Below are 26,349 nucleotides of genomic sequence, written 5' to 3'. Positions count from 1 at the left end.
CGTCCCAAGTGTTTTACACAATTACTAGGAATTCTCATTCTTGGTAACTGCAGAAAACACTAACCCTCATAAAGACACTGAGACTAACATGGCCTAAGGCTTAGCCACTGTATGTATGTTTATGTTTTTCAAATCGGAGTTACAAGATATTGTAACTTAACATATTCTCTCTAGTTCAAATAGGATCTGTTTCTTTCATGGCTATTATAAAAAACTCAGTAGTTACAAATATTTCAGTTCATAATATAGTACATTCAGTTTTTTCCTTATGTATGATAGTATGATGAGGCCTTCTGATCCAAGTCTGGCTAACTTATTTAACAGTTCCCACAATCTCGGGTTTTGGATGAAGAGAGGTTTGGATGCGTTGGAGAGATTCTCTGCTATCTACGTTATGGTAAAAGCTCCGGAGGTAAAGGTGTGTAAGTGAAGACTGGCAAGCGATGAGAGTTCTGTGGTACTCGGTTCACATCTGATCTCTGAGAATGGATTCTGTACCCCCCCTCCCCCCATCAAGCCTATATGGCCCAGTCCCATAAGGGGCTTCCCTGAGGCCTAGCCTATTTTGCAGTAAGAGCAACACATAAAATTTATCAAGTGAGAGTTCCCAAGGGATTTAAAATGAAAGAAAGGAAGTAGGCAGAGGTAATTTTTGGTTCTTTGGAGATCAAAAAAAAAAAAAATGTTCATTTGCTCGTACATTAACTAAGCTAAACTAGAACTGGAGGCAACTGAGACGGTTGTATTTGAGGAGAAGACTTGTATTTGTGTAATAGAGGGTGGATTAGTAAGCCGGTATGTCAGAGTGCAGCATTCTCTTCTGGCTGCTTTATGCTGCCTTTATCGATAACATGTTTTTATTAGGTCTGGGATATATATTTGTATAGAGCAGTTGGCTTGTCTAAGCTCAAGGCTACACGAAGCTATTTATGGATCAGAAGAGAGGAGCCTCCATGACCATAATCAGTAAGAACAGGGTGAGAGCCACAGGGAAGAACGAGACATAAGGCAGGGCAAGCTGGGTGGGACCGAGACAGTGAGGCCAACTGTAGCACGTGTCCCAGCTGGTGAAAATCAGCACGTTTATAGAAAAGTAACTTTTTCTAAGTTAAATGAAAAGCTCAGACAATCATTTAAACATCTCTAAAAGTAGACCTTTTATAAACAGGATGTACAAAGCATGAGTTAACACCCAGAATGACATATTTTAGTGATTCCTTAACATAAACATTTTTTTAACCATGTTTTATCAGGACACTTCCAGTGAGTAAAACACAGTGTAAAATGTGGTCCTTGCCTCTGATGGCTTTCAAAGATCCAAGACAGCATGTGGAGGCAAGTGTGTGCCACTGCCACCTTTTGCTGCATCCTTTGATCAAGGCACCCCAGCACCTCACCCCCTGTAGCCGGAATCTCAGGCTGCCCATCATTCCACTGAATTCTGAAGAATGTAGCCTTTTCCTGGAGAAACTCCTTTCTTCAATGCTTCAGGCCAGTCACGAGTTTCCAAGTAAGCAGACAGGATATCGAACACTGTCAGAAGGTAAACGGATGTTGGTGACCTTTCAGGAGAAAAGACTAGTAAAGGACTAGTGAGTGTGGAGAAGGGTGTTGTGGGATGTCTTCACTGACCATACACCCTCTGAGTCACATGCGGTGTAGATCACAGGAGGAGAGAGGCAGACACAGCCCTGCTGATTTACAAGGTCTCAGCCTACACTGAACGCTTGTGAGTGGACAACTGCAACCAAGGAACACAGCACCATGGGAACACAAGGGGCCTGGTGTAGCCTGCAGTGGGAGGGAATGCAGCTAAGATGCTCCCAAGCTGGGGTTGGGGATTTAGCTCAGTGGTAGAGCGCTTGCCTAGCAAGTGCAAGGCCCTGGGTTCGGTCCCCAGCTCCGAAAAAAAAAGAAAAAAGAAAAAAAAAAAAAAAAAGATGCTCCTGAGCTGAAGCCTAGAGGACAAAGATACCGGCCAATGAAGGTAGAGATGGCAGGGTATTCTAGGCAAAGGGACACTTCATCCAGGAACAAGAACAAGATGAGGAGCACCTCTCAATGTCCAGGATGGCTCCCAGCAGCAGAGTTTAGATATCATAGGAAACTGAGTCAAGGGCGTTACACTTGAAGCGAAGCAGCAGCAGGATAAGCCGTCAAGTAGTCTTTGAGTAAACAGAAAACACAGAGTCCATCCAAGACAGGGGACTAGCAAACAGCCCGTAAGGAAAGCATGTTGGGTTGGGTTCTGGGCAGTACCTTGGTTGATGGCCAGGATTTCGGAATGGAAGTTTTTCTCATTCTGGCACCTGATCATGTGTTCCTGGATTGGCAACCGGGCTGTCTTGACAGAGTATTCTTGGGCTTTTTGAAATGTCACCTTCTGTAAATCAAATTTTCTTATTATAAAAATTATACATAATTTTTCATTGTATTCATTGTAATAGGCACTGCCAGCTTTGAAAATTCCTACACATTGCTACTTTTAGTTGGTAGAAACCAGGGACACGATTCAATCTTACACTTAGTCAGAATGGCTAAGATCAAGGACACAAATGACAACTCGTGCTGGTGAAGATGTGGAGCAAGGGGAATGAATTCTCCATTGGTGCTGGGAATGCAAACTGGTGCAGTCACTTTGGAAGTCAATATGGTGAATTTATGGAAGATTGGGAAATGATCTACCTCAGGACCCAGCTATACCATTCCTGGACACATACTCAAAAGACACCCCACCGTACCACAAGGGAACATGCTCGATTATATTCCTAGTAGCTTTATTCATAATAGCTAGAAACTGGAAACGACCTGGATGTCCCTCAGTTGAAGAACGGACAAAGAAAGTGTAGTACATTTACATAATGGAATATTACTCAGCGATTAAAAACAGTGACGTCATGAAATTTGCAGGCAAATGGATGGAACTAGAGAAGACCACCCTGAGCGAGGTAACCCAGACCCAGAAAGACGAACGCGGGCTGTGCTCACTTAGGAGTGGCTGTTACTGTACAGTACAGGAAAAGCAGGTTACAGTCCACAGGCCGAAAGAAGCTAAGTAACAGGGAGGGCTCAGGGCAGAGGAGTGAATCTCACTGAGAAGGGGAAACGACAGACACTGCTGTGGATGGGGAGAGGGGACTGAGTGGGGTGAAGGGGTGGGGTGGGAACAGGAGGGATCGGGGTGGTGAGGGAGAAGGCACTGGAGAGACAACTAGAACTTGGAGGGAGCATGTCTGGGAGGAGCTACAAACCTAGGGCAGTTTCCACTCCCAGGATACAAGGGTGACCCTGGCTAAGACTCCTAGCAGTGGGGACGTAGAGCCTGAACCGGCCACCTCCTGGTACCAGGCAAGACTTCCAGTGGAGGGACTGGGACACCAACCCAGACTCAAAACCTTCAACCTACAATTTGTCCTGCCTACAAGATGTGCTGGGGTAAAGGTGGCAGAGAAATTGTGGGAGTGGCCAATCAATGTCTGGTCCAGCTTAAGACCCATTTCATGAGAGGGACCCACCCCTGACAGCAGAGGGTGAACCAGGGGCTATAACAGAGACCCATAACAGAACCAAACACAAATGACAAAAAAAAAAATTAATGAAATGATTCCTAATGATATTCTGCTATACTCATATTTCGGTCATCTGAGAGGCTTCATCCAGCAACTGGTGGAAACAGATAAAGAGACCCAAATTAGGCAGAACTTAGAGAATCCTGTGGAAGAGGTAGGGAAGGACTGTAGGAGCCAGAGGGGTCAAGTACACCCCAAGAAAAGCTACATTGTCAACTAACAGGAGCCCATAGGAGCTCACAGAGACTGAAGCACCAAGCAGACAACATGCATAGGACTGACCTAGACACTCTGCACATTTGTAAAGCTTGATCTTCTTGAGGGGTCCCTAACAGTAGGATCAAGGGGACCCTTTCTCCCCATTAGATTGCTTATCTAGCCTAAATAGAAGATGTTGGGGCTGAAATCTCGGACAGGATGGTTCCATGTGGAAAGGTTTAATGAGAGAAGAGTAGGAGAGGGGAGGAACAAAGGCCAGCCATGGGCACGTGGAGGGGAAGGGTGGGATGGGGAGAGGCAGGACAGCCTCCTTTATAGTCAGGCACAGCTGGCTGTTGCCAGGCAACTGTAGGGCAGAGCATACCTGGCTGTTGCCAGGTAGCTGTGGGGGTGGAGCTCAGACAGAATACCAGCAGAAGATATACCTAACCTTAATGCAACTAGATAGGCCATGGCTGGTTGATATCCATAGGAGGCCTCCCCTTTTCTGAAGAGAAATGAAGCATGGGTGGACAGGGAGAGAGACAGTCTGGGGGTAGAGGAAGGAGGGGAAACTGTGGTCAGAATGTAAAATAAACAAAATAAAATTTCACATCTAAGCAGCATCCTGTGCTCACTGAAGTTCTGGACTTTACAGCCTCAAAGGGGTCATCTGCCTGTCGCAGGAGACGTGACAGGTCAGAGGTTAAGTAGTGACCCCAACTCTGAGATAAGGCTCTCCTCCCCTTCCCAACTACCTATTTTAAAATACCTCAGATCTAAGAAATCTGAAAGAATCATTAAATTAGCTCCCATCCTGTCACTTACATTCACCAACTAACATGCTATCAAATTTCTGTGAGCCTCGGCCATTCTAACACTGCACCTCACACTTGACCTCTCACTGGAGGGCAACAGCTCTCTCCCCCTCTAGCACGGTACTGTCTTCACTTCTAAAAATCCTGTAAGATTATTTAATACACAACCATTATTAAAGTGTCCCCCGAAGGTCTTTGGTAAAACTTCCCTTCCAATCCATAATACAGTCAAACCACACTGACAATTTCTTGTATGTAGATGGGACCATACACACATCACTAAACCTGTGTTTTATTTTGTTATGCTCCTTCAAACAGGCCCCTCTCCCCCCGGTTTGGTTTAGTTTCTATTACAGTGGCTCTTTTGAAAGTCCTGCTATATTGCAGAATGGACTTCTTGATTCCTCATGACTGCATTGATAGGAAAGAGTGTCACACCAGGAGGCCCAGAGTGTTACTCATGGTGATGCTCTGCATCATCAAGTTTGGAGACAATGGAAACCAAAAATGGGTTCATCTGATGGCACGTTCTTGCCTTGGTACTCTGCCAGGGAACGTTCTGAGAGTGTTACTTATGTAATAGAATATTTTGTTATGTATATTATAATGGAACACAGCATTTATATGATAGAAACAGACAGCTCAGTCAGCTGCCTGAATCAGGGATTATACTGGGGATCAACAGTGACTTTCTAATCCCTAGAAGGCTTCTGTAGGAGACCCCCACCATACAAGATGACTATTATGACGGCATAGAACACTTAGATCCACACATTTAACTGTACTAAAACTAAGCACATGCTCAACACCAATGGTAGCTCAATCTATCATTGAATTGCTCTAAAACTAAGTCCAGCTAAATGATAGATTGAGCTGCCATCGGTATTAAACATGTGCTTTGTATATGTGTGTCTCACACATGGAATATTTCTACATCCACTATAAACACGTGTAAAATAGACCAACAAACATGCCTGAGAAAATGGACCATGATGCATTGAGGGTTGAGGGGTACGGGGTGGGGAGGACACTTATTTCTCACTACATTTCTTTTTTTTTTTTTCTTTTTTCTTTTTTTCGGAGCTGGGGACCGAACCGAGGGCCTTGTGCTTGCTAGCTTGCTAGGCAAGCGCTCTACCACTGAGCTAAATCCCCAACCCCTTCTTTTTGCAAGTGCAAACTGTTGTATCATTATTCAACTTAAAAACTATGCAGTATACGTTACTTAGTGAATGTAAGCGGAGAAGATTTATATTTATATAATAGAAACAAAGTTTAAAACTTCAAGTACCAGCTTAATTATTCCAACTCAACAAAAGAATCCTGAAGAAGCTGGAAAGATGGTTCAGCAGCTAAGAGCATTTGTTGCTCTTTACAGAGGACCTGGGTTCTATTCCCAGCATCCATAGGGGGCTAACAACCATCTATGACTCTAATTCTAGGGGCTCTGCTGCCCTCCCTCTTCTGAGCAGGCATGCACATGGTACACAGACAGACATGTGAGCAAATAGTTCTGTATGTAAAATAAAAAACAAACCTAAAGAAGAAGTGTGGACAACCCTCCCGAAAGAAAGTCAGACTACAAGAAGCTGACCAATCTCTCACAGAGAACAAAGTGCTGGGAAAAAGAATGCTGAGCTGAGATCAGAGTCAACCTGGCAGAGAGGAGAAGAGAAGCATCGAGGAATGGCTGAGTCGGAATCACCTGACTACTGACTTGTGACTCTGCTCCTGTCAGTCAGGACTGCTGATGAGAAGAGGGACCTCCAGGCAGGAGGGGCCCCCTATGAACAAGCTCTTCTTGTTCCCACACAGCTGCTAGGCCTTCTGGGGAAATTAACAACAGGGCAAATGCCTCTACTAAAACTGGTATAAAACAACTGGAAATTGTTGGTGAACCCCTTTAATCCAAGCTCTTAGGAGGCAGATGCAGGTGGATCTCTGTGAGTTTAAGGCCTGCCTAGTCTACAGAGCAAGTTCCCAGACAGCCAGGGCTACATAAAGAAAACTGGTTTAGGACTGGAGAGATGGCTCAGTGGTTAAGAGCAATGACTGCTCTTCCAGAGGTCCTGAGTTCAATTCCCAGCAACCACATGGTGGCTCACAACCATCTGTAATGGGATCTGATGCTCTCTTCTGGTGTGTCTGAAGACAGCTGCAGTGTACTCATTAAAAAAAAAAAAAAAAGACAGCTACAGTGTACTCATATACATAAAATAAAAATAAACCTTAAAAAAAAACTGGTTTAGAAAACCAAAAGAAAGAAAGGAAGAAAGAAAGAAAGAAGGAAAGAGAGAGAGAGAGAAAGAAGGAAAGAAAGAAAGGAAGAAAGAAAGAAAGAGAGAAGGAAAGAAAGAAAGAAAGGAAGAAAGAAAGAAAGGGGGTGGGGTGAGGCTAAAATGTCGACTTACCTTCTGAATGCTCTCATCTACAAGTCCACCAATAATGTAAACTGTGCTCAGATCAATGTCTTCAAGGGCTAATGGAGAGATGAAAGCCACTGAGATCAAATTTGTTTTAAAATTTCTAAATCCAAACAAAGCAAAAGGAAAGGAACACCAACAATATTAATACACTGAATACGTCACAAACTAAAGCCTGCTGGCAGACCTGAAGAAACGCAGGTGCTGTGCCCAAAGCAGTGCTGGGTCAGAAGGGAAACAAAACCACAAGTGGAGAAACGTGAGATGAATCTGAGAGGGCCACGGCCGACCCAACACTAGTGAGAGCTACAGAGGGCAGTCTAGGGAGGGAGGGTAGGAGGGCGGGAGGACGGGATATATATAAATACACACTGACCAAAGCTGGCCAGGAAGTGATTGCCAGGCAGCATGCAAAGTCCAGCAGAGGATGGAACCAATCTCTGCGGCACTGGCTATCTGCCCACAAGAGAGGTCAGCTCATCCCCCGGTATTTCCTCCCACGGTCTCACATGGAGTGAGAGCAAATGTACCGCAGGGAATACGGCAACAGGAGACGAGGGACCAGGCTCTGTGTGAACCCACAGGGGAAGGTCAGGTACTCACGGTGTTCAGAGTCAGGAGTCAGGTACACAAGGGTTTCCAGGGGAAACAGGCTAAAGCAGTCTTCTTCTGTCACGTCGAGCTGGAAATACAGAGACAAGTACCCGGGTGGAGTGGGGTTAAAACTGCATCACGCACAACTCAACACCAGTTACCCAGCAGCCTGAGGCTGTCTTGAAAAGTGCTTAGTTGAGACACACAAACAAGCACATGCATTCAAACCACAGAAATGAGAAGGGCAGGGGCAGGTTCCCCCAGAGGGACAGGAAGCATACACCAGGACTTCAGGTGAGGGAGTGGCTTTCTGGTGAAAGCAACACTGGGGCTGGAGAGAGGTGAGACTGACACAGGGAAAACTGAAAGAGTCAGAGCAAAGGGAGATCACCTCAGAACAAATGGCAGGGACTCAGGGTATCGGGAGAGGCTGCTGAGGCAGGAATAGCACACTGCCGGCTGTGTAGCCCTCACACCTATGGCCTCCGCGGCTTCCCCAGGAAGGCTGTAATAACTCAGTCCCAGCTACACAGTGCACGGAGGGGCATTTTTAGTGCCGTGTTTTGGAAACAAACCTGGATTCTCACTAACATATCTACTGCTACCTTTACCAGACCCTCTGCAAAGAGTGCAAAGTCCTGGACTTCTTCCTCAAAGACACCTTGAAGCTTCACTGCTCCTTAAATATTACTAGAGTATACGGTTTAGCATGAACTAGACAGGTTATGAAACATGGTTCTAGACAACGGGAATATTAGTTTGCCAAGAAAGGGCAAGAATGAGAAAAAGGTAATTACAAGAACTAATGAAAGATGCTGAGACCTTTTAGATTGCCACAGTGAAAAGATACCATTTATATACAGACATTGCAGGCACCCCTCAGCATCGGGGGATTGGTTTCCAGATGGCCCCATAGCCACTAAAATCTAAACATGTTTGTGATGGTTTGCATGTGCTTGGCCCAGGAAGTAGAATGTGATGGTTTGCATGTGCTTGGCCCATGGCGTGGCACTATTAGAAGGTGTGGCCTTATTGGATGAAGTGTGTCACTGTCGGGGTGGGCTTGGAGACCCTCCTCCTAGCTGCCTGAGGATGCTCAGTCTGTTCCTGGCTTCCTTCGGGTGCAGATGTAGAACTCAGCTCCTCCTGCACCGGGCCTGCCTGGATGCTGCCATGCTCCCGCCTTGATGATAATGGACTGAACCTCTGAACCTGTAAGCCAGTCCCAGTTAAATGTTGTCTTTTATAAAACTTGCATTGGTCATGGTATCTGTTCATAGCAGTAAGACCCTAACTAAGACAATGTTCAAGTCCCTTATATAAAATACCAATGTTTACATTTAAGTTATATGTTCCCGAAGACTTAAAACGATCAATAAGTAAACCACCTCTAGACTATTCTAATGCCTGGCACACGCAATAGTTCTTATGCTGTAATTTAGTTTCCTCTGATTGTTTGTGAGACACGTCTCACAATGGCCTAGGGCCCACTATGCAGTTCAGGCCACCCTCAAACTTGTGACAGTCCTTCTGCCTCAGGTTCCCCAGTGCTGGGACTACAGGCGTGAGCTACCACACCCAGCTCTACTGTATTGCAGAGGGAATAAATGACAATAAAAAAGTGTCTATGTGTTCACTACAAGTGCAATTTGTTTTTAAAATATTTACTTATCATATATGCAGCACTCTGCTTGAATGTACACCTGTAGGCCAGAAGAGAGCACCAGATCCTCCTATAGATGGTTGTGAGCCACCATGTGGTTGCTGGGATTTGAACTCAGGACCTCGGGAAGAGCAGTCAGTGTTCTTAACCGCTGAGCCATCTCTCCAGCCCCTCAAAATATTTTTTAAATACTATGTTTAAGCCACTGGAGTGAGAGCTCGGTGGGTAAAGACACTTGCTCAGAAGCCTGACTTGAGTCTCCTCCCAGGACCCATGTGATGGAGAGAGAACCAGCTCTCACTGTCCTCTGACCTCCGTGTTTGTGCCACGGTACACACACACACACACACACACACACACACACACACACACACACACCAGATGAATGCAGTAAGAGTGCAGCTGAATGTAAGGATGTGGAAGCCATGAGTGGAGAGCCAGCTGCACATCAAAGAACGAACGAGTAAAACCTTCCTAATGGGACAGAAGCACACTTAGACAGCGCAGGTAGCACGCTAGGGGATTCTTACCACGTAAGCAGAAAATCCATCATTCATCCTCAGGCATTCCTCATAGAGGGGGCTGTCAGTTGAGAATCCAGTAAGGTAAATCCAAAAGGGCCTGCTGGCTTTTTTGTTTGAACCATACAGCCTTCGGATCTGTCCGGCCAACCTACTCAGTTCCTGTGAAGCGATAAGGACGATGGAGCCTTTGACATGGAGGCAGACCAGCCCTAGCTGCTCCACAAGTCTCCCATGGGCTAGCCTGGCTCCTTCTACTCGAGATTGAGCGCATACACAGAAGTGCCATGCTCCAAGACATAGCAGACCAAGGTTAAGACGATGCCACTAGTTGGGAACTGCTCCTAAGTGTAAAAAATGGAGAGCTCTGCCCCCCACTGACTCTGCCCATGGTATGTGGAAAGACTTCTGCTTTTACACCAAGTTCTACTATAGATGTATTGAAGAGGTCAGGTAGAGTTCGACACTTCCGTGCCCGTTAGGTACATTAGGCACCATCCCCCTAACTTTAAGAGATGTTACAATGTTGGAAGTTCTAACTTTCCTCCCTAATCCTAGAAAGTTTTTTTTTTAATAATTTATTTTGATTTGTGCTACACTGAATAAATGGCCTACAAGGCTTTGGATTTGATTTAATCTGCTCTCGGTTAGTGTAAGGAGAGACTCCCTTGTTCATTCTGATTTTTTATGGCTGCTCCTCTGCCTCTGAAGCACTGGGATTAAAGGCATACACCACCACCTCCTGCCTTCTTGTTCACTCTTTAGAAGGCTGCAGTTAGAGGTCCCATTGAGAACCTCAGAGATATATTCTTCCTAGTTCCTCTGAGAAATGTGTGTCATTAGCACACCCTACAGTGTCATCTGGAATTAGGTCAACTATGGAGTTAGGCCTCACATTGAGGCCCAGGATTATGTGCTGGACTGACTTCTGGTACAACTGAGAGGATCTCAAAAATCAAGCCCCCGTGCCCCAAGTCTGCCTTTCCAGATGCAACAAGTGCCCATAGCTAAAAAGCCCTTTCCATCAAATAAAGGAGGCACAGGTCCTGCTTATTCCTACCTGGTCCCTGCAGCCCAGGGAGCATCCCAACAAGCCAACTGTGTTGTCCTGTGGGATCTAGGGGACATCTTATCCTTGACGGGACAAAGCCAGCCCGCTGTTTCTCTTCCCAAACATGACCCATGTGGCTTTGTGTATCATGTCACATCCTCCTCCCTGGGCTGTGAACCCATGAGCTGAACAGACTGCTGTCAATCTCATCTGTCCTGAATCGTATGGCATTGTGTCCAGCCATCTCCAGAACCCTCAGGGACAAATCCTCCCTCGCCAAAGGGAACATTGAGAAACGACTAAAACGCAAACACTGCAAGAAGACCTCCCACCAGGGCCCTCCCAACAACATGTTGCCGGGCTAGTATTTCTCTTCTAGGCAGAAGGACAAAGATTTAGTGTCTGGAGAATTGAACCGGCAAGGTTCCATCCAGACTGAGAACATCACGGCTGGAGAGAGAGGACAAACTGCAAACTAAATCAAAGAACCCGTGCTCCTTCCCAACAACCACTGTGGAAGTCAGTTGCCTAGGACAGAAGAGCAGACACTTCTGGCCGACAGAACCACAGAGGCTGGTGACCGTCCCCTTCCCTAGCCTGCACCCTTCCTTCCCTGCCTCCCTTGGCCTCTGGATGCTCTACCTTCTTGGACATGTGCTGGGTCATGCTCAAGTCAACACACAGTCTTGGTCCTGAGTGTTTGGCTTCCAAAAGTTTCTCTTTGGTTAAGGCTTTCAAAAAACGTTTGCTGTGCTGTGGGCAGGTGCCTGCGACAGAAATACCAGAGAGGATTAAGAATGGGATAGCACAGGCACTAAGGTCAACAATTAATCAACGGGGCTTCGTGAAACTGGGAGGCTTCTGGAGGCTTCTGCGTGGCAAAGGACAGTATTTGGACAAAGCGGCAGCCACTGAGTGGGAAAAGATTTCTACCAACCACACATCAGATGGAGAACTAAAATCCAAAGTATATAATCTAGGTGTCAAGAAATCAAATAATCTAATCACAAGTGGGGCACAGATCTGAACTGAGGATCCTCAACAAAGGAAGCACAAATGGCTGAGAAAGAAAGAAATGCTCAACATCCTTGGCCACGGGGGAAATGCAAATCAAACCATGAGCTTTCACTCATCAGAAAGTCTAAAGTCAATAACACAGGGGACAGCTCGTGCTGGCAAGGATGTGGAGCGAAGGGAACACTGTGGTAGGAGTGCAAACTTGTGCAGCTGCTATGGAAATCAGCGTGGCGGTTCCCCAGGAAGATGGGAATTGATCTACCTCAAGATCCAGCTACACCACGCTTGGGCATCCACCCAGAGGATGCTTCGTCTTACCACAGAGAGGCCTGCTCAGCCATGTTCAGTGCTGCTCTATTTATAATCTTAGAAACTGGAAGCAACCTACCCTCACAGAAGAGTGGGTAAAGAAATGTGATACATTTACCCGATAGAGTAGTATTTAGCCATTTAAAAAAAAACCGACATCATGAAATTTTCAGGTAGATGTGTTAGTATTAGAAAAAAAAAATCATCTTAAGTGAGGGTATCCCAGACTCAGAAATACAAATATGTTATATATTTGCTTACGATGTGGGTATTAGCTGTTAAGTCAATGATAACGAAGCTACACTCCACAGAACCACGGAAGTTATGTATAGATTAAGGAGCTGGGGTATTCAGATCTTGTTAGGTAAGAGAAAGGGAACAGATATGAGTGGATGGGGGATTGCAGGAACAGGAGGATCAAGTCGGGGAGGAGAGAGAACTATGAATGGAGAAACGAGGAGAGATGGCTAAAATTAACGCCCTCTGAGGGGTCAGTACGCAAACCTAACACAGTAGAAGCTTCCTGAAACTTATGCATATGTGAAGGTGATCAAATAATGGGGAGACAGAGCCCCAACTGTTCATCTCTTGTCACCAACGAAGCTTCCAGTACTGAGATTAGGTTACATCTGAGTTGTTGGCCAAAGGAATCCCATAGGACTCTCCAAACAACCCAGGCCGTGACCAAGGCTGCTCTCCACAAACTGACAGCCAGGCCCCACTGCTGAAGACACCACCACACAACTCACAGAACATGAAGTTGAACTGATGCCTACACAGAGCCTTTTATAGTACGTCTTTGGTACAGGAAAGTACTCTGCCCACTACCAAAAGAGTGACATAAACTCCAGCCAGCCACAGACCCTTTGATATCCAATGGTGTCCTGCCTGCAGGCATGCTATGGCATTGGACGCATGAAGCCAATCGGCGTCTGAGTTGACTTAAGGCCCACTCCACGAGATGAAGTCCATACTTGACACTGCTTGGGTGATCGAGAACCTGAGATGAGATAGCCCAGGGACCTAGGGTAAAATATTACTGGTCTAAAACAAAAACTATAGAGTGATAAAATGATTCCTAATGACATGATCTACACTCAGAAATCAGTGTCTGACTCAGCGGCCAGAGAAGCTTCCTCCTGCAGCAGATGGGAAAAATACAGAGATCCACAGGCAGACATTATGCAGAGGGTGAGAGACCTCGGAACACTCGGCCCTGAGTGGGACGTCTCCACCTAATCCCTCCCATCACGGCTTCAGAAACCCTTGCAAAGAGGATGTGGAAAGAGTGTACAAGCCAGCGGGGAGGGGAGATTTCGCCTTCTAAATCAACGTGATCAAAGCTCATACGGAGTCTGAGGCAGCATGCACAGGGCCTGTGTGGGTCTGCACCAGGTCCTCTGCCTACGCATTAGAGCTCCAGTCCAGCGTGTTTATGGGATTCCTGTGTGGGTCTCTGACTCTTGTGTCTTCTCTTGGGCTCTTTTCCTTGTTTGTTTCTCCTGTCCAACTCCAACGTGACAATATGTGTTTTATCTTACTATATTTTATTATTGTCCCTTAGAAGCCTGCTTGTTTTCTAATGAGACAGACATGGGTTGGGTCTGGATGGGAGGGCAGTGGAGAGGGAGAGGGAGGGGAACTGTAATCAGTCCTTTTCTACCTCTTTTCTTTCTCTCTCTCTTTCTTTCATTTCTTTTTTTCTTGTTTGTTTGTTTTTGTTTTTCTGAGACAAGGTTTCTCTGTGTAGCCCCTGGCTGTCCTAGAACTCACCCTGAGACCAGGCTGGTCTTGAACTCACAGAGATCAGCCTGACTCTGCATCCTGAGTGCTGGGATCAAAGGCATGTCCACTATGTCTGGCCAAAGGCCAGTTTTCAAAATACTAATTTTAGTCCAGTGTCTTTTCTGGACCTACTAGAACTAATAGCTCTTTTTGTACAACCCATGGGCTTTTCTGTGTAGACGAATCTCTTTTATTTTTGGTGCGGAGAATGGCTTAGAGAGTGTGCTAAATTCACTTGTTGTTCATTTGTAAGCTGAGTTTTTTTTTTTTTTTCTTTTTTCTTTTTTTCCGGAGCTGGGGACCGAACCCAGGGCCTTGCGCTTATTAGGCAAGCGCTCTACCACTGAGCTAAATCCCCAACCCCTAGCTGAGTTATTTTAAGTACGTTATCTAATCTGAACCCATCTCTTCTACAAAAAGGGGATACTCGTGGTACGAAGCAGCCCTGAGCTAATCAGTGCATGATTTTAAGGCTAGCACACAGCATGAGTAAGTAGGAGCTACTGCAGGCATCATCCCTTCTGCTTTGGAGTTTACAGACACAAAGGCTCACTTAGCTTCTACTTTAAAGGCAACCTTTACGTTCACACTGGTACTCTGATTTGCAAAGGAACCGGGTAAATAGGCCCTACTCTCCAAGCAACATAAAAACAAGTTTGCTGAAAGCAATGACCTTTCACCTGCAATCAAGCTTACCGTTACCCAGGTCTTCTGCACGCTTGATTTTCCTTCGCTCTCTTTCCTGCTTCCGTTTGCTCTTCTTTGAGGAGACTATCCTTTCCCAGTGTCTCTGCTTTCTTTGCACATTTTTCTTCCATTATCCAGAAAATAAAATTGTTTGAGAACTTCATAAGCACCAGAAAGGAAAATGAACACCAGTCACCTTTTTTTTTTCATTTATATATAAAGTTAGAGAGGAAAAGATTTTTGTCTTAAAAACAGGCCTAATGGCTTGTGTTTATTTTTAATTTTAAAATTGTGTGCATTGCTCGGGATCTGACCCAGGGCCTTGAGCATGCAAGGCAAGCGTTCTCACTGAATAATTACAGAGAACATCACACTCACCCTTCCAGCCCAAGGTTATAGAAAACTAATTTGGAACAGAATCTTAAAAACAGAGTTTAGAGTCCCTGATCCTTCTTGAGGCATCTCAAAATTTCTTTTAAATTTTTATTTACATTCCCATGACTCCAATGAAAATGAAACCTTAATCTAAGTAGCAGGGAATTAAAATACACGGAATTCACTCTCGGCTCCCTTAATCTCCTGGATCAACCTTAGAACAGAGCTCCCTGAGACACCCACCGAGCTCCACGCGGCGCTGTTCGCAGGGCGGCGCTTTTCTTGGGGGTCGTATTCCACATCCATCTGCAGAAGCAGGAAGCTCTCAGAGAGTCCGTCGTCTCTGGCCTCTGGGAGGCCTTCTGGGTCCTGCGAGGCCCGAGAGCCTGCTCTCTGAGGCCTCCCTTCCCACTCACAGTCCATGCGCCTGTGCCACTTACACAGCTGATTCCTTACAACCAAAGGACAGACGGTGTGAGTGAGGAACAGGTTGCCATACTGACCCGGAACGAATGAACCATGGAAGCATTCAGAGAGCATTGCAGAAAGGCACGACAGCAAGGACAGTTAGCAGCGAAGAAGCCATACCTCCAAGCAATCGGTGCCCACGGAAGCCAAGCTTTATTGTGCTCTTTGGAAAGCGGTGTGACAGTTTACTTTCAAATCGGTCCTTAAGCAAATATTTCTTAAACGTCTACCACATACAAGGTCCTGAGCCAGTTTTTAAAAAGTATGGTAGATTTCCAGGGTTCTGGTGACTGGTCAGAACATTTTTTTCAAGCCTCAAATTGACCCTGCATCTGAGCACCGTTACAAGAGGAAGCCAGCCACCACTGCGGATGTGCACCATTCCTTCCAGGCCTGGGGCTGAAAAACTCTGAGAAGCACCATAACAGTGGTATTCGAACTCCAGAAACAGGGAAGCCAGTGGTGTGTGGGCAAGCTGACCTAGCACTCAGAGACTCATCCATCCCTCCCTGAGTGCCGGGACTGAAAGCATTCACTGTCCTGCTAGTTCAGGACTTCTTAAACATTTTCTGCTTGGAAGCCCCTTTTCACTCTAGAACAAACTTAAATTACCTTAATTGTTCACTCTTGTATGTGTGCTGTGACGTGTGTGCTTAGGTGGCAGGGGAATAAACATACAGAGTGCATGTGAAAATCAAAGAAAAACCGAGTAGAGTCAGTTCTCTCTTCCCTTACTAGGACTCTGAGGACAGAAATCAGGTTATCAGGCTTGTCCGGCAAGCGCGTGGCCTTCCTGTGACCCCGCTGGCTCTCACCAGGAAGTTCTTATTCGAGTCTAGGCATATAGTCCATACAAGCCCATAGTATCTATGATAAACCATAAAGACATTCGTTCTGAAGCAATGCTGTGGTGTACAAATACTTTTAGCATTTATGAAGATGAGAGCACATTTGCATCCGAATGACAGGAGTTCGCTTGTTCATTTTCACAATAAAGAATTAGACCCTGGCTGACCCCTGGAAGCTGTCGGATGAGCGCTGCAGTGTTTCGAGTTGATTGGTATTTTGATACTGGAATTGTCAGAGCTGAGAATGCCACTTTGCATAAACAGGTGGTACAATGTGGCCAAGTATGTACTTCGGGAATTGTCAGAAGTTCTGTCCTAAACCCAACCCCAAATTCAATTGGTAATTTTAATGTTAAATATTTTATTTTTAAAAATTATGTCTAAATGTGTATGTTGAGTGTAGGTTTCTGCATGTGTGTGCAGTGCATGCAGAGGCCATAAGGGAGCACAGATTCCCTGGGATTGGAGTTATGTTGTGAGCTGTTGTATTTGTGTTAATTCGGCTTCCAAAATTACACAGGAACTGGCACATCTACCTGTAAGACATTAGAGTCCCTGTCCCCAGCTGGCTTTGATTGGTGAAATAAAGTTGCTGACAGCCAATGGCTGGACAGGGAGACAGAGGTGGGACTTTATGTTTTTGGGCAAGGGTAACAAGGGAAGATTTAGAATATCCATGACCAGGAAGCAGGAAGATCGTCTTGAGAGATGGAGAGAGAAGGGAGATAGAACAGCCATGTGAAGGAGCCAGGAAGGCACCACCCACGGGGGCTGCCTGACTGGGTCCAGGCAACCAAGTTAGAATATAGATTTTAGGGGCTGGGGATTTAGCTCAGTGGTAGAGCGCTTACCTAGGAAGCGCAAGGCCCTGGGTTCGGTCCCCAGCTCCGAAAAAAAGAACCAAAAAAAAAAAAAAAAAGAATATAGATTTTAGTAAGCAGTAACTCAGGAATATTGGAGGGGAGAGTGTGTCAGCCTCAGGGAGCTTTGAAAGAGCCCAGCCATTGAGCTGCTTACAGCATAATACAATTAAGCTGGGGTGCGTATGTGTCTTTCATTCACAAATCCAGAGCATTTTGGTGGGTTTTAAGAAGTGCACACACCCGATGGGGAGCTTAGAGTGGATTATCATATCAGTGAGCTACTGCCCAGTGTGGGTGCTGAGAATCAAACTTCAGTCGACCACCAACGCACTTAACTGCTAACGCACGAGTTAATAAAATTTCAGTAAAATTTAAGTCAGCAATCCCCAAAGCACTTTCTTTTCTATTTAAACTTTTTATATTGTTATTGTTGCTGCTATTGTTGTACGTGTGTTGATGCATGTGTGTGAGTGTAGGTGTATGCATATAGGTGATGTGATTATGCAGGTAAAGGCAGGTGTAAGGTAGAATGAGGCCTGTCTGTCACTGGACGAGAAGGAAGGATGGGTGGGTGGGAGAAAAGTTTTAGAGAGGAGGAGCAGTCGAGAGAACATGGAGGTGGGTGTTAAGGTTCCTCTCTGCACACTTACAGGTTGTTATGAATGTTCTTAAGGGATGGATGTGTACAGGGCTTTGTATGTCTAGGTGGGCAATTATATCTTATCAATTGGATCAGAGGTTATTGTGTTGTGTGTTCTTTCATGTCTCGATTTAATTGAATTCAAGACAGTGTGTGGTGGCTGGACGCACTAGGCCTCCACCGAATTGGGATATGTATGTCTAGCATGGTGACAACCTGCCTTGGGAAATGGGTAGAGAGATTGTTGCCAGGCTCAGAGAGTAGCCATCGACAGTGTGAGACAAGTTGGAGCTAAGCAGGTGAGATGCTTGCTGTATGAGATGAAAATATCCTATAGATGTCTTGTGGCCCTATGGTGCCAGCTATAGTGCGGGTTAAAGGAAACCTCTTATTTTAATTTTACCACAACATATGCATGCTGTGGTAAATATATATATATATATATATATATATATATATATATATATATATATATATATATATATATAAATTGGAAGACAGCTACTAAGAGTCAGCCCTAACTTTGTTCAGCTCACTGTGTTAAAACCATCTCACTGGTCCCAAACAGCAGTTTAAATAAAAAAATCAAACATTCTAACACAATACAACCTTAAAGAAATTCTATCTGGGGGGCGGGAGGGATGGCTCAGTGGTTATATGCACTGGCTGCTCTTCCAGAGGATCCTGGTTGCATTCCTAGCACCCACATGGTGAGTTACAACCATCTGTAACTCCAGTTCCAGGGGATCTAAACTCTATTCTGGCTCTGAGGGTACCACACACGCCGTGTATAGAAATACACGCAAGTAAGAGATTCATACACATAAAAATACAAAAATAATTAAACAATTTAAGAACCATACTATTTTGGTAGCATTTGGTAGATGCTAATAAATAACAATGGGAAAACAGTAAAGAGTCTGTTTTCCATAACCGGACATTATGCTTCTGTAGAAACATAAGATTAGCATGTACAGTAAACCACTGCAGTTCAGAACACACCGCAGTCTCCTACGTGAGCGGAGGTGTGTCTGGGCATGCACGTTGCCACTGTGTGGAGGGATGGCGGGACCACAGCTAAGGGATGGGCGTGTTGTGTTTGGAGCCATGCCAGCAGTAAAGTCACATGGGATCCATCATGCTTCTGACTTGGAGTTAGTTTTGGGTCACTGCACGCTCAGGTTGCTTATCCCTCCCCCCCTTGACTCCACCAACCTCAAAACCAAGATGAAATTTAGTTGTTTAAGTTTGGATTTGAACAGGCTCCTTGTTCCTGAGTGGTGGGACGGCATTTATGTCTGTCACAGATGCCCTCCTTGAGGTAGACAGGCCACCTCACTGAGCATTGAGAAGGACCGGATGTATTTCACTTCTTTGATAGAATAAGTGCTGGGGAAACACTGGCCATTTCTGCTTCTGTCTGAAACCCTGTCAGTGAAGTTCTTGCAGTTTTTCAGTCTCCAGGCAGTTCTGGGTATGCACCACACACCCCTGTGGATGGCCATGTAAATGCTTTCTTGTCCCACGCGCAATCTCTTGCCGGCAAGAAACACGCGGGTACATAGAAATCCTTGCTGTGACCAAACTTTTATTTTAATCTTAAAGAGTAGCCTCAGCACGCCAACATGGTGCGCTTATATACACCCTAGCGCGGCACATCCACACCTGATTGGTTGTTTACCCATGATCTCATAAGGCACGCCCCGGAGTGGGCAAAGACCTGGCACGAAGGCTCTCTAGCACATGTGCACAGTTAACTTCCTGAAAGGGAGTCGGCTGGCGTGGCGGAGGCTAGCGCCATCTTGTAATGGCGGAGTCTATCCTGACCTACCACGTGGGGTGCAGTGGAAGCCAGCGCCATCTAGTGGTGGCGAATGTTATTGCGGCCCTCTACACTTTCTAGATTTGCAATTGGCATTTATCTGCCTGCAGGGGCTAGGGCTTGCTTCTCATTCTACTCACTCTGTAAGAGCATCAGTTCCCTCCTTCCTTCCTTCCTTCCTTCCTTCCTTCCTTCCTTCCTTCCTTCCTTCCTTCCTTCCTTCCTTCCTTTCTTCCTTCCATCCTTCCATGGTACTGAGGATTGAATCCAGGGCTTTGCATACACTAGTCAAATACTCTACCACAGAGTTAGAACCCCAGTTCTCCTTTTATTTTTCATATTGAGACAGGGTCTCGTTGTGTAACCCTGAGCTCTCCTGTACTCAGGCAGGCCTCAAGCCAGCAATCCTCCAGTCTCAGCTCCCTGTATAGCTAGAAGTTCAGGTCAAAGCTACTAGGTTAAGTTTTAAATGTAACTTATTTACTGAGTGTATCACATATTCAGAGAATCATGATTCCTCAGAGAAACGAGGAAAACAATTTCAAAGAACATTGCAAAGAACAAATGAAAACTAAGATACTCTGGTCCAGTAAGCAACAATCTCCCCTTATTAAAGTGAGCAAAGTTTGTTAAGCATTCTAGAAGTCCGGCACTGTATGGGAGCAACGATGACTAATCTTTTTTTTTTTTTTTTTTTTGGTTCTGTTTTTCGGAGCTGGGGACCGAACCCAGGGCCTTGCGCTTCCTAGGCAAGCGCTCTACCACTGAGCTAAATCCCCAGCCCCATGACTAATTTTTTTAAACCAAAAATATAGACCCTTATTATGACACTTCTCTTAGATGGCTACACAAACTGTTATGCTAACCATCATCATTATCATTTTTACACGTGTGTGTGTGTGTGTGTGTGTGTGTGTAAAATCATTGTGCATGTGTGGGTGTGAGTGCATGGAGCGTGAATAGAGGTCAGAGGACAATCTCCAGGGTCAGGCATCAGGCATCTTCCACCTTTTGTTTGAGAGTCTTCCATTGAACTGGAACTTAGCCATGTAGGCCAGGTGAGGTGCCAGCAAGTTTCCAGGGATCTGCCTGTCTCTACCTTCTCTAGGATTACACCCAGCCACCACCCTGGCTCTTACTTGGGTTCTGGGCTCCCAAGCACAGGTTCTGAGGGCTGTGAAGCCCGCACATTACACCGAGCCATCTCCCCATCATCATTTGCATTTGTTTTCTATGTTTCAGCCATTCCAAGCACAAACATGAACGAAGATGTACTGGTCCAGTAGTCAACAATCACCCCTTATTAAAGTGAGCAAACAATTTGTTAAAAGAGCTGTAAGGGAGCAGAGACGGCTCATGGGTAACAAAGCTCTAATCCCAGGACACATATGCCCTGATTTGATTGGATGACCTGAGTTCATCCCCTGGAACACATGTGCCATGGTTCAAGTACCCCCACACACTATATACAGAATGGTAAATAACACTCCCCAATAAAACCTCTAAGGCTTAAAGTCTGGCATTTGCATACTATTCATAAAGCCCTGGGTTTGATCCCTAGCACCTCCAAATAAATGAAGGAAAACAAATTTTTTGTTTGTTTGTTTGCTTGTTTTGGGTTTTGGTTTTCCAAGACAGGGTTTCTTTTTAACAGCTTTTGGCTGTCCTGGAACTTGATTTGTAGACCAGGTTGGCTTCAAACTTTCAGAGATCTGCCTGCTTCTGCTTCCCGAGTGCTGGGATTAAGCCATGTGCCACCATGCCCATCAATAAAGGCATTTTTTAAACAGCCAAATTTCACAGCCTTTGTCTCCTTATTTGTGCATGACTATTTCTTTGGCCAACAAGCATGACTGAGTGTCTCCTACAGGACAGGCCCTGTGGGAAATGAGTGCTTATAATGTTGATTTGAAAGTCTGGCTGAGAAGGAAAAAGAGGAAAGGAGAATTTTGAGGGGCTCTACAATTTTCCAGGACTGCTGCTGAAAAAGCTTAAAAGCTGGGTTGATATTTTCCCCACCAAACCGAATTCCTTTGAAAGGCCCTGCAAACATGGCTGGAGAGATGGCTCAGTAGTTTAAGAGCACTGGCTGCTCTTGCAGAGGACCTGGACTTAGTTCCCAGCACCCACATAGTGGTTGGCAACCCTCTGTTAACTCCAGTTCCAGGGGATCCAAAGCTCTCTTCCAGCCTCCAAAGGAATGAACGTTCACAGACATACATGAAAGCAAACCACTCATACACACAAAAATAAATCGTGAACATCAATAGCTGGTATTTGTTGAACTTCACCATTTTCTTTTTTGTTCCTCACGCCTTTCTAAATTCTATAGTCCCTGAAGATGCTTTTCATACCAGGAGATCAAATAAGACAATAGCAACCACCACCCTGAGCGTCTCTTATTGTAAGAGACTGCACACCCTGAGCGTCTCTATTGCAGGAGACTACACTCTCCTGGAGGCAGAGCCCACCTTTCTTTAGCTTTGCGCCTTTGGTGGACCACATAGGTCCCGGCCATACAATGGGAACTCAGCAAGTGCAGAATAGAGGTTGTCATTTAAGGGTCCCCAAAGGCAAAGATGTGGCTGAGCACTTGGCCAGCCTCCAACTCACAGATCTGCCCTGCCTCTGCTTCCCAAGTGCTGGAGTTAAAGCCCAAATATTCATTCATTCATTTGGTTCATTCATTCATTCATTCATTCATTTGGTTGGTGCTTTTTTTTTTTTTTAAGATAAGGTTTCTCTGGGCATAGATCTGGGGACTGGAGGTGTTGTTTAATGGTTAAGGCTACTTTTAAAAATGATCAGGGTTCTATTACCAGCATCCATATCAGGCAGTTCATAACTACCTATTACTGCTCTCTAGGGGTTCAGATACGGTCTTCTGAATTCTGATGGCACTTGTACCTACACACACTTGTGTGTGCATGTGTCATTACACATACATGTACGTGCCCACATACAAACACATAATTAAAAACAAATCTTTAAAAATAGTTCAAATCTGAACCTACACAAGGCATTATCTATGCCCAGATTTGGTATTTCACCTCTTAATTAAAATATCTTTTCTAAAGGCAGGGAGAGAGGTATAACTGTAATCCTAGCAGTCGAGAGATTGAGGCAGGGGGATTGTGAGTTCTAGGCCAGTGTAGCCCACGCAGAAATTATACCCTATCTCAAATGAACAAGAAACCTTTCTGAGCCTTAGTCATTCAACAGTTATAAGGAACTGACACAATAATGGGGATTTGGTGGTGACATTCGCTCCATCTTTATAAGGCTCCAAATTTCAACTGCTTTGAGTTTACTCAGACTGGTCCTCCCATTTCCCTACTCCACAACAAATCCTTCTCGAACTTGCACTGAACCTCACACAGTAAAGAGCATCCTAGGACCAGGGAATTAACTCAGTAGTGTTTGCCTCCCATGCACAAACCCATAACATAAACCAGCTGTGAAGGCTCAGGTAATGCTATAGGGTCAGAAGTTCAAGGTCATTCTTGGCTACATAAAGACTTTGAGCTTAGTCTGAACTACCTGAGACCCTGTCTGAAAATAAATACATCTGTGAAATATATTCATAAATATGCAACAGATATATAAGAGCATCTAAATGTTTGAAAATTAAACCACTCTTCTGCCTAGAATCAGCAGTATTTTCTATTTCACTCACAGTGATCCAAAATCTACACAGTATCTACATAGGTCATTAAGGGCTATCCCCTCTGCCAAATTTCCTTCTTTTTTTTTTTTTTTTGGTTCTTTTTTTCGGAGCTGGGGACCGAACCCAGGGCCTTGCACTTCCTAGGCAAGCGCTCTACCACTGAGCTAAATCCCCAACCCCAAATTTATTTTTTCTAAAGGATTTTAATTATTTATATTTATTTGTTGGTTTATTTACAGACAAGGTTTCACTATGCTGCTGTAGTTGTTCTGGAACTTGGCCAGCCTCCAACTCACAGATCTGCCCTGCCTCTGCCTCCCAAGTGCTGGAGTTGAAGGCCCAAATATTCATTCATTCATTTGGTTCATTCATTCATTCATTTATCATTCATTCATTTGGTTGGTTGGTTTTTTGTTTTTTTTTTTTTTAAAGACAAGGTTTTCGGGGCTGGGGATTTAGCTCAGTGGTAGAGCGCTTACCTAGGAAGCGCAAGGCCCTGGGTTCGATCCCCAGCTCCGAAAAAAAGAACCAAAAAAAAAAAAAAAAAAAAAAAAAAAAAAAAAAAAAAAGACAAGGTTTTCTCTGTACCCTGGTTGTCCTCGAAATCCCTCTGTAGACCAGGGTGGCCTCGAACTACCAGAGATCCGCCTGCCTCTGCCTCCCGAATTAAAGGCGTGCACCACACTATGCCTATTTTATTTTTAAAAATTATGTATGTGGCTATATGCGCGTTGAGTTGAGTATAAGTGTCTGTGGAAGTAAGAGGCAACGGATCTCCTGGAGCTGAAGTTACAGGCAGACATGAGTCTCCCAGACATGGGTGACGAGAACCAAACTCGGGTCCTCTGCAAGAACCATCTTTCCTACTAGCCCCTCTTCCATCGTTTTCTTTTGCTCTCTGTGGTCTACCTATTCCCCAAACATACTAAACATCCCAATGTATCTGCATAAACTGTTCTCTCTGCCCACATGTTCTTCCCTTAATCTCACACGTCCTCAGATCAGGCATATTTTCACCATCCAACACCACTTATTTTTTTGTCTGATGTTCCCACACCATTGCAATACAAGTAACTGTTCTGTTTACTCAGGCTCTCAATAAATGCCTGAGTTAACACCGCCATCTCCTCCTCAGACCTTTTTTAGCCCAAGTCCTACCTGATGAGCACAAACGCCGTGGCTCAGTGTCCAATCATCCTCTGTTTGTACAGGTCTCTCATTTTCTCATTCTGAGCCCTGCCACCTTCAGAACTACAACACCTGCTTAGACCCAGACAGACTACAGGGAACGCGGGTCACGCTAGCTCGTGAGCTGCGTCCGAGGAAAGGCAAGACCCAGACGCCCCAAGGCTGTGGGGTGCGGTGGTCTCTGGGTGGGGACCTCGCAGACTCTAGCCAACCCTCAAAACCAGACCTTACCTGACACACCTTGCTCAGAAGTGACCACAGTGGGTCCCTCCCCCCGCACCACTTCCGGTTCCTGATCAGCTTTGAGTGGCATTCTGGGAGTTGTAGTTTTCAGTCTAGAGACGTACTAGAAGATGCCAGTAGGTTGGCTAGGCTTCTACACTCTGGGTTATCTGTCTATTAGTTGAGGATGGCAATTCCAGGTCCTCGCAGATCTTATATACCTCAAACAGGTGTCAAGTCGCTTTCTGAGGTGAACCAAGCTTTAAATCACCTACTCTGTCTTTTTGGTCAGTTTGGGGACCTTTGATTCCCTGGGTTTCCCTTCAACCAGCAGGGGCTATGAGTTAACATAGCCCTTTCCAGAGCACACAGTGGTCCTTCTGCTGCCAGGCTGTCCAAGTTCAAAGCCCAGACAAGACTTAGCAGGCAAGGAGTCTAGTGGCTGTACATACCTTGTACATCTCCCTTCACATATCAACCCAGAAACAGGCTCAGATGCGTGAAGCAACTAGTCCAAGCCTTGTGTTTATTTTTTTTTCAAGATTTATTTTTGTTCATATGTATGGGTGTTTTGCCTGCATATGCATGTGCACTTCATGCATGCCTGGTACTTGGGAAAACCGGAAGAGGGTATTGGAATCCACCCCCGACGCCCCTCCCCAACCTGCCACCGCCGCCCGGAACTGGAGTTACTAGAATTCGGAGAAGCCGGTCCGGAGCTGGGAGCCAAGCCTAGGTTCTCTGCAAGAGCAACCAATGCTCTTTTTTTTTTTTTTTTTATTAGAGAAAACCTTTATTTTCACAATGCTCTTAACTGCCGAGCCGTCTCGCCAGCGCTTGAACCACAGCCTTGTGTTGTGATATAGACTATCTGCTACTTTTCCGCTTAACTCAAGCACCCCCTAAGAGTCGTGTTCTTTCAGAGAGACCCTGTAATAAATGAGCCTGAATTTTCAAGAACCCAAAGCCTTGTTGCATTCCCTCTTGGTGTGCTTTTTTCTCCTCAGGACTTTTCTTCCTTCCTTCCTTCCTCCCTTCCTTTCCTTTCCTTTTTTTTTTCTTTCTTCCCTTCCTAAAGATTTATTTATTTTATGTATGAGTGCTCAATCTGCATGTACACCTGAATGTCAGAAGAGGGCATCAGATCCCATTGCAGACCGTTGTGAGCCACCATGTGGTTGCTGGGATTTGAACTCAGGACCTTTGGAAGAACAGCTGATGCTCTTAATCGCTGAGTCACATCTCTAGCCCTCTCAGGACTTTTCTTGGCACAATTCCTCCCAGTCCACATGTCAATCTAACTAAAAACAAAATAAAACAAACAAACAAACAAAAAAAAAAACAAAAAACCAGGGTCTTATTACGTACCCAACCCAGATTGAGCTCAAATTCACTGTCCTCCTTTCTCAGTCTTAGAAGTGCTGGGTTATAGTTGTGTGTTTAAAGGTTAACACAACCTTTTCTCTGACATGACCCTCTGCTGGTATGCTTAGGTGCAACCTGCAAATTGGGTCACATGGCCTTCAGTGGTGTTTTATATGTGATCTCACAACCCTCAGTACCTTTGCCTCATATTCAGCCCCAGTGAATGCCTCTCTCTACCCTTGTGCTTGGGTGTCAT

The 26,349-nt window shown here is 45.2% G+C and overlaps 1 protein-coding gene across 4 annotated transcripts; it reads right to left on the bottom strand.

Moving 5' to 3' along the window:
* Positions 1-1,132: 1,132 nt before the first annotated feature.
* Trmt10b (tRNA methyltransferase 10B) lies at positions 1,133-24,817 on the bottom strand. Of its 4 annotated transcripts, none has more exons than XM_006238042.2 (9): positions 24,738-24,817; positions 15,254-15,461; positions 14,645-14,759; positions 11,480-11,604; positions 9,796-9,948; positions 7,612-7,690; positions 6,997-7,064; positions 2,260-2,383; positions 1,133-1,533 (listed from the first exon to the last, which is right to left on the bottom strand). In XM_006238042.2, exons 2-9 carry the CDS (start codon positions 15,431-15,433, stop codon positions 1,427-1,429), a joined length of 951 nt encoding a protein of 316 aa, XP_006238104.1. In that variant the 5' UTR covers positions 15,434-15,461; positions 24,738-24,817; the 3' UTR covers positions 1,133-1,426.
* Between the last annotated feature and the right edge of the window lie 1,532 nt (positions 24,818-26,349).

Source organism: Rattus norvegicus, chromosome 5 (assembly GCF_036323735.1).
Source record: "Rattus norvegicus strain BN/NHsdMcwi chromosome 5, GRCr8, whole genome shotgun sequence".
Taxonomy (NCBI): Eukaryota; Metazoa; Chordata; class Mammalia; order Rodentia; family Muridae; genus Rattus; species Rattus norvegicus.
Note: the sequence above shows the minus strand (reverse complement) of the source record. Positions and strands in the feature narration are given on the sequence as shown.

Bases quoted from the DNA above. Each gene is read 5' to 3' on its own strand.
- Trmt10b (XM_006238042.2), bottom strand. From the start codon at position 15,433: ATGGACTGTGAGTGGGAAGGGAGGCCTCAGAGAGCAGGCTCTCGGGCC. The intron at 7,691-9,795 runs GTAAGAATCCCC...CTGTATTTCCAG, and splicing joins ATGGATTTTCTGCTTACGTG to CTCGACGTGACAGAAGAAGA. The intron at 2,384-6,996 runs GTAAGTCGACAT...TTTGATTTACAG, and splicing joins TAGATGAGAGCATTCAGAAG to AAGGTGACATTTCAAAAAGC.